Consider the following 18,339-nt stretch of genomic DNA (forward strand, 5'->3'; position numbering starts at 1 on the left):
ATTGAGCCCTCTGATTCAGGAAGGTCCTTAAACATATACTTAATTCCCATTACTTTTGTGGGGCCTACACATGGGGTTAAGTGCTTTTCTGATTAGGGATGCTTTCCTGAAAGGTGCCAGGGAGGCTGAATGAGGAAGGCATTTTTCATTGAGAGATGCTATGTCTTGTGTTTAATTTTAGTAACACTTATCTGGAGCGGGGATAGCTCAGTGGTTTGAGCATTGGCCTGCTAGACCCAGGGTTGAGAGTTCAATCCTTGACAGGGCTACTTAGGGATCTGGGGCAAAATCAGCACTTGGTCCTGCTAGTGAAGGCAGGGGGCTGGACTCAATGACCTTTTGGGGTCCCTTCCAGTTCTATGAGATAGGTATATCTCCATATATTTTATCTAACTCCAATGACCAGTTAACATTTTGAAGAAAAGACATCTTTGTTAAAGATTCAACACTCCCATCCAATAAGTTATGAAACCTGACAATATGCATTCTCTGAGACATCTATCACATCCTCCAGTAAAACCCAGGGACACCTGACATGACATTCCGGATATTTGTGTGGGTAAAAAGCAAGCAGAAAAGACCCTACAACCCCCCGCACTTGAGCTTTCTGTATACATCATAAAGAAACAAAAACAGGGCACAAGGTCAATTAAAAAAAGGTTATTTGCATGCCAACTTTAAATATAGTGCTTTGGTTAATTAAAATCCTTAAAGAGACAAAAACTTCAGCCTTATTATTAGGCTTTGTGATGTACTGAAACTGAAACATGTATCCTTTGTGCAGTTTAAAACTCCTTAGCATGTAAAAGTGTGGAGGTGAACACTAGCCTCAATCTTGCAAACCTATCCGTGAGTAAAGTTACTTGTGCAGGCAAAGTGTTCACAGGCTCGGTGCCATAGTGCGAAATGGAAGATTGATAAATATTCGCATATCCTCACAGTTGATACAGTCTCTTTAATGTGTGTCGTTAAACCATCCTGTTCTTCCAAGCCCTTACCTCTGCCCCCTATTGCCCACCTGCCAGCCGGGGAACAGAGTCAGTGTCACTGGTCCAGCGGCTGCAAACAGTAAACAGCCACACATCGTTTTTCATAATCTGAGGCATTGCTAGTAACAAAGAGAGGAATTGTTTTTAATTATATGGGACCAGATTTCTGATGTAGCCGATATGGGTTAAAGGAGTTACACCAGGAATGGATTTGGCCCAAGTTTTTTCTCCTGAGAATGTTCCTTTCCAAGGTGAAATGTCAGTCTCTGAGGCCCTAGAAACGTTCTGTCCACTTACATTGTAAACGCCGGCTCTCCTTTCTGCTCAGACTTGGGTTTGTAGTCTGGGCACTTTGAGAGGAAATGTAGCGCTAAGCTATTTCCCGTTCCCTTTAACAAAAGCCAGGCTTGGTGGTGAGCAGCTGTGTCAACTGTGGAAAGCCCTTTCTGGCCATTCTCTTTCAGTTCCCCCCTCACTCACAGCTGAAGAGTCACTCATCCTTCATGCATCTTATCTCTGGCTTCCAGCCGTGGGCTCTTTGAACTCCGTCCCTTCCAGCATGGTGTTCCTGGTGTGGAGAGGCATCCGCCAGCGTAACTACCTCTTTGGATTGGAAAACGAACAGCGAGTTCCCCTCTTTCCTTTTTATCCCGGTGACAAAGTGGCCTGTGATTGGAAAACGCTCTTCCCATGTCCCAGCACCACCCAGCGCAGTCAGGGCAGCCAGGCTGATACTTACTGGGTTTGTTTGTTAGGAAGGGCTACTAGGATGATCCGAGGAATGGAAACCCTGTCTTATGAAAGGAGACTCAAAGAGCTTGGCTTGTTTAGCCTAACCAAAAGAAGGCTGGGGGGAGATATGGTTGCTCTCTGCAAATGTATCAGAGGAATAAATACCAGGGCAGGAGAGGAATTATTTAAGCTCAGTACCAATGTGGACACAAGAACAAATGGATATAAACTGGCCATCGGGAAGTTTAGACTTGAAATTAGACAAAGGTTTCTAACCATCAGAGGAGTGAAGTTCTGGAACAGCCTTCAAAGGGGAGTAGTGGAGGCAAAAGACATATCTGTCTTCAAGACTAATAAACTTATGGAGGGGATGGTATAATGAGACTGGCCTTTGATTATTAGCAGGTAAATATGCCCAATGGCTTGTGATGGGATGTTAGATGGGATGGGATCTGAGTTACTACCGAGAATTCTTTCCTGGGTGTCTGGCTGGTGATGAGTCTTGCCCACATGCTCAGGGTTTAGCTGATCGCCATATATGGGGTCGGGAAGGAATTTTCCTCCAGGGCAGATTGGCAGAGGTCTTGGAGGTTTTTCGCCTTCCTCTGCAGCGTGGGGCACGAGTCACTTGCTGGAAGATTCTCTGCATCTTGAAGTCTTTAAACCATGATTTGAGGACTTCAGTGGCTCAGATGCAGGTTTGATACAGGAGTGGGTGGGTGAGATTCTGTAGCCTGGGTTGTGCAGGAGGTCAGACTAGATGATCATAATGGTCCCGTCTGACCTTAAAGTCTATGATTCTATGAATTCTTGTAAGGTTTCTCTGAAATTAAGAGGGATCCAGAATGTAAATACTTTTGGTGAGCTGATTGGTTTGTGTTATACCTATGCACAGCTCTAGCACTCAAATTACTTGCAAACCCTAAGTAAGCCTCCCAGCACTTGGGAGGTAGGCAGTATTGTCCCCGTGTATGGGTGGGTAAACTGAGGCACAGAGATTATGGGATTTGCCCAAGGCTGCAGAGCGAGCCATTAGCAGAACCAGAAATAAAGTCCTGACTCCAAACACTAGCAACACTTCCTCCTGTGTTGAACGAGATGCCAGGCTACTTACAGTGCCATGGTGTTGCAAGTACTGGGGGCTGGGTAGATGAGTGGGTGGGATCTTGCATCATTTCCATGGCTAATACTAAGCCAGATGTCAGAAGGCCTCAAGTGGATTTGAGCAAACATTTGGCTTGTGCTTTGATCAGACCTAATTCCGAGGGTCTCCAGATTATTGTTGATAATATTCTGGGCCCTGTTCATGCTGAACTCAGGTTTCTCGACCGGGTGAATCTGAGGGAAGGAACTTGAATAAGATGCGGGGAGAGGAGAATGGTAAAAGAGAGAGAGGTGTTGTAAAATCAGAGCCCAAGCATTACTGCCAAGGCTCATGGTGTTTGTGATGGTATTTTACTGGGCCTGGAGTATATTTATAGGGGAACATAAATCATACATACATGCCCTGTGATGAGTGCTGCACACCTACAGTGTATGTGTCTCTAATTAACCAGCCACAGAGAGTGAAATAGGATTGGATCCTACAGCCCCAGAAATGTTGGAAAAAACCAGGCGTGCGCTCTGAGCAGCGCCTACATTTATCTTTCCTGCAGCAGTGTTTAAAGGGAAAAGGGAGTATCAGGAGAGTTTGATAGGATCCAATTAAATTCCAGTAGATAAAATAATGATGAATTGCAGTTGAGCCCCAGCGAGACACGACGTACATTACAGCCGTCCCCATAGCGCGGGGAAGAAGTTGAGGTCATCAACTACAGAAAAATAGGACACAGCTGCAACTGTACCGTTCCTACAGAAATGCAATCAAGGGGCGCACACACATGAGAGTGAGGAGAGAACGTGTGTGTGTGTGTGTGTGTGTGTGTGTGTGTATGTGTGAATGAGAGGGAAGTCTGAGTGTGTGTGCACTGAGCTTAGGGAAGGGAGATATACCGTGCCAATAAAATGTACAGTTCTGGGAGAAAAGCTGAGTGGCCCGGCTCCCTTCCTGTAAGTGCTGCTCTGAAGGTCATGCATCACATGCCTCTGAGGAGCCTGGAGAGGCTCCTGCATTCTTGCTGGGGTGGGGGCCTGTTGGTTTTGGTTTGTATGAATGGGGGCAAATGGAATTTGGAGGAGCAGCTCGGAGCAGATGGCTAAAGCGATTCTTGTGCATGGATTTCCTGTGTGTCCCTGTTGGTTGCTGGGAAACTGAATTCTCAGGGGTTCCTCTTCAAAGGCCCCACTTTGCCAACAAATCTTTCTCTCCAGCTCCCTTTGGGGCCCATCAACCCCAGTCCAAGATCAGCCAGAGGGACAGAGATGGGGCACATTGAGGCTGGGAGTCAGGGGGGAAGAGTGGGTGTAATGACTTTGTCACTGCTGTTCGGGGCTGGATTCACACACTTGTGCTAGAGGTGAAAGGTCATATCCCTGTCCCAGTACCCTGGACCGTACAGACCCACAGGTGCTTGTGACTGAGAGAAATGGGTTAGGATGGTACGAGATGATATAGCTATCAGGACTGAGATGAAATTAACCGAAGGAAATTGTAGGCTAACAATCAGCAAAGTCAGTGAGATAGGATTAGGATGAGTCTTGAGAGAGATGGTGGGAGCTCTCTCGCTTGAGTGGTTTCTAGCTGGACCGGATACACTGCAGGGAGCAATCAGGTGCAAGCTGAAGAGGAGTGGGCAGGCTGGGGCATCAATGAAACCAGCATTCCTAGCGAGGCTCCACTGTAGTTATCCCATGCTCTGTCTTCCAGGGAGGCTGTTCTGTTCTGATACACCAAATGTGAGATCAAGGGATTGGGACCAGGGAACTCCTGACTCTGCTGCTGAGTCACTGTGTGACATTGGGCACGCCCCTTCCCCTCCTTTCTCATCTGTGAAATGGGGATAATGCTGACCTCCCTCCCAGGTATCAAGCACACCAGACATGTGCTGAGTATTATTGTTCTGCCAGCCTGGCTGGAGCAGGGAGAGAGTTTGTGTGCGTCTGTCTGATATGTATCTCCTTAGTCCTGTGTCCCATGATGATGCATGTGCTGGAAGTGGCATGATGCCAGAGAAATGCTCATGGGGTGGGGAGGTGGGGGTATAGTTTGCTACTCAGGCTGCAGTTCCTATTTTTGTCCCCAGGCCGCAAATTTCCCTATTTTATGGCTCCTTCTGCAATGTGCCCGTGCTGCTTGTGTCCTCAAAGGACTGTCTGATTAAACAAGGGGTTCTTAAGCTTTTTCACAGGCAAAGCATAGCTTCATAGGAAGAGTGTCTGCTAGGCACATCCCCACCATTTGCCATTGCCCAGACCCTTATGTCGTTCCTATTCCCCACCATCACAGAACAGCCCGTTGGCAACTATAGCCATTGATTAACTGGGCACTTAATCCTAGCAAAGTGTTTAATGGGTATTTAATTTCTTTTAATGCAGTTTAATAGCTAGAAACCAGGAGGAGCCTGCACCATGTGACTAGCCGGCTCTCTGTGGCCGTGGTTTGGGAATCTTTGGGTTAAGTGACATGTAATAACTCACTGAACGAGCTGGCCTGCCCTTCTGCATCAGTTATTCACTCAGCCCAGCAGAGGGCGCACAGGTTAAAGGGGAACTGGAGGCAGAATGGCATAGTGGTCTGGGCATGGGAACACCACAGTCCCAGGCTTGGCACTGACACTGATCTGGACAAAGTCACTTCCCCTGTCTGCACTTCATTCACTCATCTGAAAAAGGAAGATGATAAGAATGCACTTACCTGCCTCCCAGGGTGGGGCTGAGGGGAAGCTGGGGGAGTTAACCAGTTACTTTGTGTAGTCTTTTAAAGTGCAGAGTCTTACTGCTATGGACGTGTGAGTGTCCTTGTTATTAAATAACATCTTTACATTGAAATACAAACACTGTTTGGGATTCCAGAACATGCACAGAACCCATCTGTGTAGCCTTCAACAACAGTTGGAAATCAGCCACCTCTTTCCTTAACTGCCAAGTCCCGAGGTCAGGAATCTGTTTTCCTTGTAACAGTCACGACCGGTAAATTGGAGTATGGAATGCAGCAGCGTCCTTGCTCTGCCGTCGGTGTTAGTGATGCCATCAACTATTGTAGGCGAAAACAGCTCGGATCTTCGACACTGGGGGATAAAAAGCCATTCAGCTTACCTTTTGGGGGATGCTGATTGAGGAAGTCCACCTGGCTCTTCTCATGGGCATCTGCCATCTGATTCAGATGTTGCATTAATTAAAAAAAAAAAATGTTTCCATTTACCTTTAACAGCAGTTAACCTCCTATCTGATTCCTCCAAACCCAGGGCCTGATTCTCCCCTGCCTATTACCTCATGTCCTTCACATATGCAATACCTGATCAGAATGGGCGTGTTGTACACTCACTTTGCACAGGCCTAAGTGATGGTGCAAGGCAGTGGAGAACAAGGCCCTATTCTAGCTAGAGGATTTTCTCTGGTGCCTGTCACTGTAGTATCGAAACATCTGTCACAACAGTATCTGTTCAGACCTGTTGGATTCCTAGAGCTCTGCTGACATTGGCGCTGACCCTGGTGCACAAACATGGAAGTAATTTACACACAAAGGCAAAGAGCAATCCCTGAGAACATAGTTGGGGGTTGTTGTTTTTTGACAGGGAGGGGAACCCTGGAATCATGGATACCAGAGCCACAACTGGCCTGCGAGCTCGCATTCAGCCCGTTTAGGGTGACCAGATGTCCTGATTTTATAGGGACTGTCCCGATATTTGAGGCTTTTTCTTATATAGAAGCCTATTACACCCCACCCCCGTCCCGATTTTTCACACTTGCTGTCTGCTCACCCTAAGCCCATTGCCCTGATTAAATTGCTAATGTAGGTCAACCCCAAAGAGGGCAGACCCTGGAAGGAATGAGAAGGGATTTTCCAGTTCCTAAGATGGGTAAGGGTGTAAAAAGAAAAAGCCAGGTGTAAGCAGGAGGGAGGTTTTGGCTGTGCTTGTGTAACACTAGCCTGTGGTGTCAGACTCCTGGCCTGGGAGAAGATTTGCTGGCTGCTTTCCCCACCACTTTTCCTACACACCCACTTTCCCTGGCTTCCCCTGCTGGGTTTCAGGATACGTGTTGGGCTCCCTTCCTATATGTAACATTCAGGGAGACGTTCACGGCAGTTCTGGAAAGACCAGAGGCTGGCTTGGCCTCCCTCCGGTTGAGTCATGGAGAGACGGGCAACTGCCAAGTTGGCCCAGGAGAAGCTGAGCCCAAAGGAAAGAGCACTTGTTTTCCCAGGGGGCTCCCTGGAGTGGCTGAAAGAGATGAGAGCTCATGTAAGAACATCTTGGACAACAGGGTTTAATAATTCACAGCCCTCTGTAACCCTCCCTGCAGCAGGAGCTGCTGGGCTCCCCAGCTAAGTGACCATCGAAACAACCAGCTGGGGCTGCCAGCTCATATCTTCCCACTTGCAGGAATAGTTAAGGTCCGTTTCTGAACAGAGCAGGGTGTTTCCCGTGCTGTGCACTGCTGGCTGCCCTGCTGAGGATGGCCAGGCCTGGTGCCATCAGTGGAACGTAGCAGGGGTGCCGTGGAATCGAGGAGAGGTGCCCTCACACCTGCTGTAGCACTTTGTTGTCAGAGTCTCTGGATTCTGGCCGGCTCAGCATTCGCTTGCTAAGTGAGCTTTGTGCTTCAGGAAGGGGCCTGAAGCTGTGTGCTCCATGATCTCCATGTTTGGGAGGTGGGATGGTCTGGAGAGAAGTGCAGGGAACTCGGAGTCAGTCTCTTGGCTTACATGGTCCCTGGCTTTGGGATTGGGAAGAAACACCCACTCCTGGACCCCAGACGAGGATCCTGGCAGTGGTGGCTCGTGGACCTCAGCAGGTGCTGTAGATTGCATTCCATGCAGTTTGCTGCATGTGTCTTTAAGACAAGACCTTAATAACCCAGGTGCTGTCTGCTCTGGGGGGCATTAATGATTCCACAGCACTTTTCACTGAGCGCTAGACTAAAAGAACATAAGAACATAAGATCTCTCCTGCCATCCATCTCCATCCTCTAAGAACTTCCTTTTATTTGTTTTTTTAAACCTGCCTATTTTTTTTTTTTGGTTGATTATCCACTTTCTCAACATCGCCATGATTTTTTATACCTCTCTATCATCCCCCCTTCTCCTCTCTTTTTTTCCAAACTGAGTCCTCCCTCTTTAATCTTTCCTCTCATGGGACCCTCTCTCCCCCCCCCCTAATTTTTTTTTTTTCTTTTTTCTCCTTTTTTTCTAGCTAGAATATCATATATTCTCAGTCTTATTCTCCATTAAATTTCATTTGCCATTTTGTTGCCCAATCACTTAGTTTTGTGAGATCGTCTTAACTATCTTGAGTAGTTTAGTGTCATCCAGATCATTTATGAATAAATTGAATCTATTGCTCAAGTGTATTTTCATCGTCAAGGTTGAGGTGTGTGCCGGGGCTGCCCCTTTCCATTCCAGAAAGGGCTGCATTTCAGCAATGCTGGCAGGGCACTATGGTATACTTCAAGTTGTACTGCGTGTCATGAGCTGTCTTCCTGTCCACACACTAGGATGGCTGGGAGAGGAATCCAAGCCTCTGCCACTCTGGCTCCCTGGGGTGTTTCAAGCTCCTGGAGCCTGGATGGAGTCCAGCCACTTCCCCAAACTTAGAAGGCTGCACCCTGAGAGGGTGTCTAGAGACCCCATGTGGCAGCCCTCTCTGAATGTTGGAGCCCTCTGTCCAGCCTCTCTGGGTGCGATGTTGACATTTCAGATTCCTGGTTTACTCAAACACACCCTGTCCCAGAACTCCACCCCAAAGGTGTGAAGCGTCTGGTTTCCAGTTTCAGCTCCAGGGGCACACTGTAGTTGTGAAGCCACCACTACACATACACTTGTTCAGTCTAACTGCCTGATGCTCTTCCATCCTTAATCATGTCAAGCGCAGGAGAGTGCAGATCGTACAAAACAATGCACAGCTGAACCCGCAAGGCCCTCACTTCCTATCTTACCCTTCCTTGTGAGCCTTTGGGGGTCCATCTCGGCGCAGGCAGGATGTCCCATCCTCACGCAGGCTCTTACATGGTGAATGGCCTCTCCCTTATGGACTGGAGAAAATGGCCCCCAAACACACCAGCCTCTGGCTTTTTAAAACCTTTAGCCCCCCTGCATCAGGGCAGCTTCCCTACATGAGCAGAAACCCCTTCGGGTGCCTGCTGCCAAGGTGACCTCCCCACCTCCTAAACCAGTTCTTCTGGGCAGGGACCAATCTTCTGTCTACTGTGAATAGATTTCAAAGGACTGGGTACTTAGCTAGCCTCTGTTGTTCTTCGATTGCCACCAGCCTTTGGACCCTCACCCCAGCTTGGAGGCAAACAGGTCAGGGACAAGGCAAAAGGCGGCTCATTCAGAATGGAGTTTGCCTGACACTGACACACAGGGCTCATAATCCCACAGAATTCATAGACTGTACGGACAGATTCCTGATTCATCACACTGTGTGTTAGAAATTAGAGATGGGTTTGATGTGAATACTCCTGACCTTCCAAAGGACTCGAAAGCTGAACCTCAAGCCAACCGTCCCTGTCTACATGAAGGGCTGAACTGAAGCCCTGGCTCCAAACCTCTTGTAGGGCTGGGGGTGTTTGTAATTGGAATCTGAGTTGCGTGGCTTTAGCTCATCTCAGTAGCGAAGATAATACATGATTGAAGTGAACTTCAGAACCAGGGCAGAACTGTCACCATTGGCCATGATCATTCATTCATTTGGCAGAGCGAGGGCTGGCAGTGTGTGCAGCTCAGAGACCCTTCCTGCCATTTCTTCCCATTTCACTGTGCACTTTGCTCTGCTCAGACAGCGCCGGCCTTCCAGTGCACCCTTCCTTGCCCGGGCCATGTGCCGTCGCTCCAGGAGTCTGAGCTGAGTGGGGAGGCCTATTCTTCCAGAGGCAGATACGCAGTCCGTTGGGTCTGTCCCCTCCCAGCCTCCCACATGTGCCTGTTGCTGTCTCCAGGGCTGGCGTGTGAAGGGTTAATCATCTCTCTTCTCCTCTCACCCCCACCCTGAAGGAACTCATTTCCAAAAGGAGCTGGGGCAGAGAGATGCAAATAAGTGTTTTGGACAGCTGCAGGCTGGATGCCTTCCCAAGATGCCAGGGCCCCAAATGAGACATGTCAGAGTACAAATTGAAAATGCCAATTTCACTTAGGCTGCCATGCTGCTCCTCACAGCTAAATCCTGCTCCGTTGCCCCTCCCCTAACTCCCGCTTCCCGAGGCTGCCGATTGACGGTCTCCACTCGTTCATGTAGCTTGTCCCTCTTAGAGGGTCCTTCAGGCTCTGCCCACCTGTTGAGGTGGAGGTAGGACAGAAGGGAGGATACAGCTGCTAAGTTCTGAACTCCTACCCCCTTCTGCTCTGTCATCCTGGGACCAGTGGGGAAGGAGCTCAGACGTGAAAGGCCTTCATTGGCTATGATGTGCCAAGGAGGGTTGGATGGGAGACCGCCAAGGAGCACCTCATGTAGTGCTGGTGCTGGCTCAGCTGAGCGTGGGTTTGTGCTGGAGCCGTGAGTCACTAGGGTGTTGATGGTGGCAGTGCTATTCCACTGAAGCTTTCAGCTGAGCTGGAAAATAGAGCTCTTGGTGGTTTATGATAATGAATAGCCAAGTGGTGGTTTCAGTTGGATGTGTCATTCTTCTTCACTTCCTGTCATAAACTGCCTTGCACCACTGAGCAAGCAGCAGCTGCATTCCACCATGGAGGTGGCTGCATTTCACTAGTGGGGGTGTGCGTGTGCCATGCATGGATTGTAACCTGTGGTGCGGCCTGGGTGTGGGATACCCAAGGCTGGTGGGGCAGGTTGTACAATGAGGTCAGAATGACCCCAAGTACTGCTGCATGTGTGACCTCCTGTTGCTGCCTGGGCTTTGGAGCAGAGTTGTTTTGCTCCATCTCCTGGGCCATCCTTTTGCCTCTTGCTCAGCAATGCACTGCAGCCTTTTGGGAGCCTGGGGATGAGGCAAATGGCCCCAGTAGAGCAGAGCCCTGTACATGACTCAGTAGTGGGGCTGGCGCGTCTCCTGCCCTGAGTCGCCATGTGGGAAGGAGGGAAGGGGTGGGCCAGCAGGGCTTTCTGGCTTTGTGGGGTAGCTGGTTTCCACTGAGGTGTTCCCTCTTGGCCAATCCCCAGAGGAGCCCTGGGGGAGCTTCTCAGCCTGCCAGCTGAGTTAAAGGCGAGACATCCCAATAACCACAGTGCAGAGGTTCAGAGGAAGGGAAGGCCCCCATCTCTTCTGGGTGCACAAGTAATGGGGCAGGGGCCTTGTTGTAATCTGGTCTCTGGCCCAGGCAGAGAGAAATCATGGGGAGTAGCCGTTCCTCCTGCCTACCCCCATGAATGCAGGGCACGGAGTCCGCATACACATCTGTAAAAAGGCAGATAGTGCCCAAATCAGGCTCTCCGCCTTATCTGTGCACCCAGCTATTGTGTGACCCAGTGGTGCCTGGCCCTGAAGGCTGGCGTGAGTCCCAATAACTCCTCTACTCTGGCAGAGTCTCCAGTATACCCAGCCCTAAAGGGGGGGTGACTCCTGTCTGCACGGAGCCAGGTTTGGTCTGTACCCGCTGGACTCATGCTGCTGCCACCCAAGCTGTTCAATTCAGCCCACTGCTGCTGCTTCACACAGATGGGGCAGGATCCTAGTGGCTGGAGCACAGGATTGGTACTCAGGACTCCTGGGTTTTATTCCCAGCTCTGCCACCGACTCACTGTATGAACTCAGATGACTCACCTCCTCCTACCTCTCTCTTGCTCTCTGCCTCAGTTTCCCCATTTGTAGCAAGCTCGGTGATTCTTCCATGAAAAGTTCCATATCTAATACAACGTGGTGATTAATTTAGCTCAGGCAAGGGGGTGCAGAGGTGTTACTGGCTCCCTGGCAGGAGAAAGCCCCTCCCCCCAGTACTGGTATCTGTTTGGTCCCATCTGAGGGCTGCAAGGGGGAATGAATCACTTCAGTTTCCTCTGAGCCAAGTACAGAACTGGTGTTGAAGGAAGGGATGGACCAGGGGACAGTGCTGCCACTTACCCTGCTACCGCCGTCATCATGCCCAGTCTGTGAAGCTGGGCAGCAGAGTAACTGGCAGGGGTTGGGGGTGGGGTCTGAGCCAAAGAGCGCCAACGCGGCCATGTATGTGGCTCCCAACAAACTCCAGCAACCCATGAATCATTCATTTAATCTCTCCTGACATGCCTGTCATTTTCTCCAGAGAGGAGCGGAGACTCTCTCGCCAGAGGAGGTCGTTAGCTGTCAGGGAAGGTTCCGACTGCCTTCCTGTCTCCCTATCGATTAATCCTCCGCCTGCGTGCGGGGGCTGTGTAGGGACTGCTGATGGGGCTGCCAGGACTTTGGCTCAGGTTAGAAGCAAGATAGACAGTGTTGGTGGGGAGGAGGCCCAGGGGCAGGAGGAGCAGTTTGCTGCAGCTCTAATCTCTGCTTTCTGTGTCTTTGAACTGCCCCCTGCTTACCTCCCCAGAGCTTGAGCCTGGCTTGAGTTTCTTTGGCTTTGCAATCCAGGCGTGGGGGGTGGAGTTGTGCTCCGCTGAAGGTAGAATCCAGCACCCTTTGTGCTCTGCAGAGGGCAGAAAGACAGCTCCAGTCTCTGCCAAGGTGTGGGCAGCACAATCCTTCCATTTGCACAGGCCGCCAGGGGAAAACACTCCTTACTGTGGCCACAGACTGAGCCTGTGTATCATGAGGACTGAGGGATCATTAATCGAAGCAGGTTCCCCCCATGTTGTTCCCAGAATGGCCCCGTTTCTGGGCTGCAGGTGCCGGGGCTGCTCTGGTGAAGACTATCTCACAGGTGTGTTTTGTGAGCAAGTGTTGAAGCTGCAGATAGCAGGGTCCATCCCGACCCTTCCCAGAGAGAGAGATGTCGTCTCTCTGTGCTCCCTGGTCCCTAGTGCATGCTTGCCCGCCTCACCGAGATGGTTTTGAGTCCGGATTGCGATGGGTTGTTAGAGCAGCAAGAGACCCAGGCCTGCAATAGCAGGGAGGGGGGACTGCAGGTTAGGAGTGAAGGGTGTCAGCAGAGGCGGGAGGATCAGGAGACCCGAATGGCAGTGGGTGCTGAGAGGCAGCCTGGTGGAACATTGGCAGAGCGGTGGGGGGGTCAGGACTGGAATAGCAGTGGGTGTGTCTGCTTAGGACTGAGGTACGTTGGCAGAGCCACAGGGAACGGGAAGTTGCCTAGTCGGTGCTGGGTGTCTCTGACTGTGATGAGAATGTATCAAATTCCCTCAGATCTGTGAGGCTGTGCATTAGCCTCCCCTCCCCCCATCGCGGTGCTTCAGCGTTGCACCTGTGAGATGGGGCTGGTCGTCCTGGCCTTCAGCTCCTTCCACAGCAGCAAGGGGAGGTGTATGGTAGTGTCCAAAGCCCCCTGAGGGACAAGAGGCTGCGGTAGGGCACAGAGCCATTGAAAGCAGCCGCCCTCCCCCATCCCTGGGGCAAGGGTGGGGCATGCCGGGGTAGCTGGCTAATGGTTGTGCCGCTCCTCAGCGGGGACGTGCTAGAGAAAGGCAGTGTTAGTAGGGAATGGGTCTCGTCGTGTGCCCACGTCGAGCAAACCCAGTACAGCATGGCCCCGCCGGAATCGGCTCTGGCTGCAAGGTGCCTATGAGCTCAGTGCTCCCCCACCTCCTGTCCACTCATCGCCGCAGGATCCTCAGGAATCCTGTCCCCGTACCCCCTTAGCATGTAGCAAAGCCCCCCAGCGTCGCCCCAGCCCCCCTTCTAGCTGCTGGGGGCGCAGGTGTGCTGGGGGGTTTCTGTTTATTGCTCCCCGGCAGGGACAGTTTCCGGCTGGCCGTGGGATCTCTTTGGTTAATGGGGCTTGTTGCCGGTTTGAAACCCGTGGTTTGTATGACATTTTTTTCTTTGCTAGTCGAGGCCTTTGGGCAGGAGCACTCTCTGCCTGTCCGTCAGCCGCCAGTCGCTGTGGCACAAAGGCACCTGCGGTGCCAGACCCATCCCTGATGGCTGGGATCATCTGAGCCAAGTCTCTTTCCTTCTCCGTGCTCCCACTAGGGAATAGTGCATTAGCGGGGAGATTCCTGGGCCTCTCTTCATCCATCAGGACACGTCTGGCTTCCCTCCCCCCGCTGACGAAGGATCTCTGCTTTCTTGTATCTCCCCTTGCAGTATTTCTATGAAGGGAATGACATCAGCGACCTGCCCGTGAACCTGTCCGTGGTGTGGAATGGAAACTTTGTCATCGACAACCCCCAGAACATCCAGGGTAAGCAGGGGACATGATCTGTCTGCACAGCCCGCTCGCAAGCCTCCCAGCCATCAGCCTCTAGCTGGGGCTTGATTAGAGCCGACGCCCTAGAGGGGAAGCCCTTCATACCCATTCCCAGCCCCCAGAGTCAGCCAGTCCCTTAAGCAAGATGCACTTGTTCCAGAAGCATGTCCTCTGCGGAGCACTGCACTCCAGGCCATCTGGTCAGCGCAGATCCCAAGGTGTTAGCCGTTCCCAGACATTTGGCTGGCCCATGCGAAATAAGCTGGTGGGTCTCTTCCCGGGTCCTTATGGGTAGGTGGGCAGGTGCCCTCGTCATAAAAAACACCAATGCATGGATGACCTGACACCCCTCTGCCTTACCTTGCAGCTCACCTGTACAAGTGCTCGGCCCTGCGTGAAAGCTGTGGCCTCTGCCTCAAGGCAGATCCGCGCTTCGAGTGTGGCTGGTGCGTGACGGAGAAAAGGTGCACCCTGCGGCAGCACTGCCCGGCCTACGAGAGCAGCTGGATGCACGCCAGCAATGGCAACAGCCGCTGTACAGACCCCAAGATCATCAAGGTATGTCTGGGATGGGGGGAAGACGGGCCTGTGTGTGTGCACACGTGCCGAATGCAGTGCTGGAGAATACACTGCAGGGGGCAGTTCAGCACCGGCCATGGCTGTGGTGGACTAGCGTATTGAGTGCCATTGGTGTGCACGTGCCTGTACAGATCATTAAGGAGCCCAGCTTCCTCCTCTGAAGAGTTTAGAGTCTAAAGGAGAGGGGTAGCGTACAGGAGCATGGCTGAGCAGGGAGCGGGAGATACAGAGCTAGCAGCTCTCGGGCAGGGGAGATCTTCCAGGGAGCAGTTGTTCAGACCGCGTTTCCCAGCGTTTGGAGAGGGAGGCTGCGAGGCAGAGGGCGGATGTACCAGTGCAAGGGGTGGCTCAAGAAATGGGGTGGAGTGTGAGAAGGAGGCAGAGGGAGTGTCAAGGAGACCAGAGCTGGCAGAGTTCAGAGCTAGGGACATGGGGAGGGTGGCACAGGGGCAGAGTCCCTCTCTCTCCTAGTTAGTTATATACACTTTCATATCTATTGTATCTCTCTCCTGCTTGGCCCCGGTGAGCACGTTCCCCTGGCTCCCTGCCTGCTCTGGTGATGCTTGCCCGGGACCATGCGGAATTCCCAGCAACACTAGTTGCTCTCCTGACTGGGATCTCCCCGGCTCTCTCATGTCACTCTACCCTCATTTGTTCTGACACATTAAGCCTGAATTCCCTGTCTCACCTGTTGCTGCTGATCCCTTGACACCCATGGGGCACATGCCTTCCCGTGCGATGGGGGTGGGGATGTCACATCTTTCTGTACAGAGGGGGAAGTGCAGTTTAGTGGATTAACGCAAGGGTCTGGGAGCCAGGACTCCGGGATTCTGTTCCTGGCTCTGGCACTGACTTGTGTGTGACCCTGGGCAAAGTCACACCCTGGCTCTGTGCCTCAGTTACCCTGCTCTGTAAAATAGTGATAATGATTCCACATAATTAGTTAGTGCTTTGAGATCCTCAGATGGCAGGCTCCTAGGCCTGGGCTGCACCTGAAATGGAGGTTGACATAGCTGTGTGGCTCCAGGGTGTGAAAAAGCCGCTGAGCGATGCTGTCCTTACCCCCGATGCAGAGAGAGCTGGGTCAGTGAACGAATGCTCCTGTTGATGTAGCTACTGTTGCTTGGGGAGGTGGTGTTCCTACAGTGACGGAAAACCCCTTTCTGTCGGTGCAGGCGGTACTACATCCCAGCATGCTGCTGGCATGTAGCTATGCCACTATGGTCCCTGTAGTGTAAACGTGGCCTTGGTATCGGGGGTTGTTTGTTTATTATTCCCTCTCCCCGGTTTTGCAGACTAATAGCCTCTCTCTCGGTGCTTTCACGCCCAGAGGCACCGACCTTCCTCACATATTCCTAGGTTTCCTTGGATCCTGGTGTGGAATCCCAGGCAAGCCATGGGTCTGGGTTCTTTCCCCCCTCTTCCCTGCCCCCTGGGCAGTGGTAGTTCATCATCTCTGGTCTGTGACAGCTTTTATGACCTTCAGTTAATAAGATTGTGTATATTAATGTTAACATGTCTGTTGGGCCAGGCTCCAAGTGCATTAGGAGAGATTGGTGGGTAATTCTATTTGATGTGTTCTATTTACCCACGGATTCCGGGCCAGGCAGGCCTTGACGGTGTTAATTACCGGAGTCTCAGCACAGTATCTAATCTATTTGGGTTTCAGTGTCCTATCAGATGAAGGCTGGAAATGAGAGTCGTGCCTCTCCTGTTCCCCAAAGTCACTCAGCTCGGGCTGGTTATTGGCACTGAGGTGACTATTGCACTGGCCCTGCTGAGAAGTGTAATTCCATTGCAGGCACATGCCTGCCATTCACAGCAGTGGGTGGGAACCGTGCCCTGACAATGCCTGCTTGTCACCCATCCACTGGGATTTTGTTTCAAATTAATGATAAAAAATACTAGTGATTAAGAGCATTGAGCCATCCTATAGCAGAGATGGGCTGAGCCGCAGAGCCTGAGAGACGTTCTGCTCTGGGAGCTGGATTGGCCCATCACCTTCCACCCAGGGACTGCAGCTGCAAGCACTTTATGGAAGGGGTAAGGACCATTATCCCTCTTTTACAGAGGAGGAAACCGAGGCACAGGACCGGGAAGTGACAAGGTCCTGCAGCGAGTCAGCTATGGATTTGGCAGAAGGGCTTCTGATGCCATCCTCATTTCTAAGCTCAAGACACTGTTCCATACTGTGTGCATGACCCACAAAAGGGTTCATCCGACTCCCGTGTTCTAGGTATAGGAGTGTTTTCTTATCACCCCTTGTTGCCAAGGTTTAAATCACATAGGAATTGCCATGCTGGCTCTGAGCCGGGGGCAATCTGGTCCAGTGTCCTGTCTCCAGCCGTGTCCAGCACCGGATGCTTCAGAGGAAGGTGCAAGAAACTTCTTAGCCTCCAGCAAAGAGAGATTGGCTTAAACCCTGAAGCATAAGGTTTAATGGCTCTTCCAAAATGTCTGCTAGCATTAAAGCAGTCAAAAGAACATAAGAACGGCCATCCTGGGTCAGACCAAAGGTCCATCTAGCCCAGTATCCTGTCTTCTGATAGTGGCCAATGCCAGGTGCCCCAGAGGGAATGAACAGAACAGGTAATCATCAAGTGATCCATGCCCTGTTGCCCATTCCAGCTTCTGGCAAACAGAGGCTAGGGATACCATCCCTGCCCAGCCTGGCTATCTGTCCTCCATGAATTTATCTAGTTCTTTCTTGAACTCTGTTACAGTCTTGGCCTTCACAACATCCTCTGGCAGAGTTCCACAGGCTGACTGTGTGTTGTGTGAAGAAATACTTCCTTTGGTTTGTTCTAAACCTGCTGCCTATTAATTTCATTTGGTGACCCCTAGTTCTTGTGTTATGAGAAGGAGTAAATAACACTTCCTTAATAAATTAATAAACATCAATGAAAGCTTGCTTAGGGTGATGGAGAGAGCAGGGGCTGCTCTGCGGCATTGGATATCCCAGCCTTACAGCCTTGGGCTAGTACCTAAGATCCTGACATTGGAACTGGCTAAAAACAGAGTGATGCTGATTAGACAGAGGGGACCAAATTCATCCAGTGCCAAAGCAGGCGCATTTCCTGTTGAAGTCATCAGGAGATGCACCTGCTTGCATTAGGGCTGGGTTTGGCCTACAAAAGGTAACAGGCCCACCTAGCTTCTCTGCCTCAGGCTGGGCAGGGTTTGCAGGAAGGAAAAACAAACAATGTAAAGACTATGAACAGGGCCGGCTTTAGGCCGATTCCCCCAACTCCTGGGAATTGGGCCCCGCGTCTAAGAGGGCCCTGTGCCGTAGATGCCTTTTTAATTTTTAATTTTTTTTTTACTCACCCGGCACCCGTGGGGTGGGGGGAAAAGATCCGGGTCTTCAGCAGCATTTTGGCGGCGGGGGGTGGTGGTGATGGCCACTCCGGGTCTTCGGCGGCATTTCGGTGGGGGAGGGGGGTCCACTCCAGGTCTTTGGTGACATTTCGGTAGCGGGGGGTCCTTTGGTGCTGCGGAAGACCCAGAGCGGATCCCCTGCCGCCAAAGTGCTGCCGAAGAACCGGAGCGGACGCACACACACGCACCCCCGCCGCCAAAGCCCAGGACTGCCGCCAGGGATTCGAATCAGGCCCCACAGTTCATAAAGCCGGCCCTGACTATGAAGTCTATGAGGGGTTTAAGATTTACTCAGTTTTAATGATCTTAGGGGCAGGGCACGGGGTG

The 18,339-nt window shown here is 51.4% G+C and overlaps 1 protein-coding gene across 4 annotated transcripts in view; it reads left to right on the forward strand.

The window, feature by feature from the left end:
- PLXNA1 (plexin A1) overlaps nucleotides 1–18,339 on the forward strand; it is a 267,745-nt gene that overhangs the window by 175,019 nt on the left and 74,387 nt on the right. For all 4 annotated transcript variants that reach the window (XM_039547182.1, XM_039547183.1, XM_039547184.1 and 1 more), the window contains exons 11-12: nucleotides 13,953–14,049; nucleotides 14,423–14,613. In XM_039547182.1, the coding sequence (XP_039403116.1) occupies nucleotides 13,953–14,049; nucleotides 14,423–14,613 (288 nt within the window). The remainder of the gene's footprint in view (nucleotides 1–13,952; nucleotides 14,050–14,422; nucleotides 14,614–18,339) is intronic.

The sequence above is a fragment of the Mauremys reevesii genome, linkage group 7 (genome assembly GCF_016161935.1).
Source record: "Mauremys reevesii isolate NIE-2019 linkage group 7, ASM1616193v1, whole genome shotgun sequence".
Classification (NCBI taxonomy): domain Eukaryota; kingdom Metazoa; phylum Chordata; order Testudines; family Geoemydidae; genus Mauremys; species Mauremys reevesii.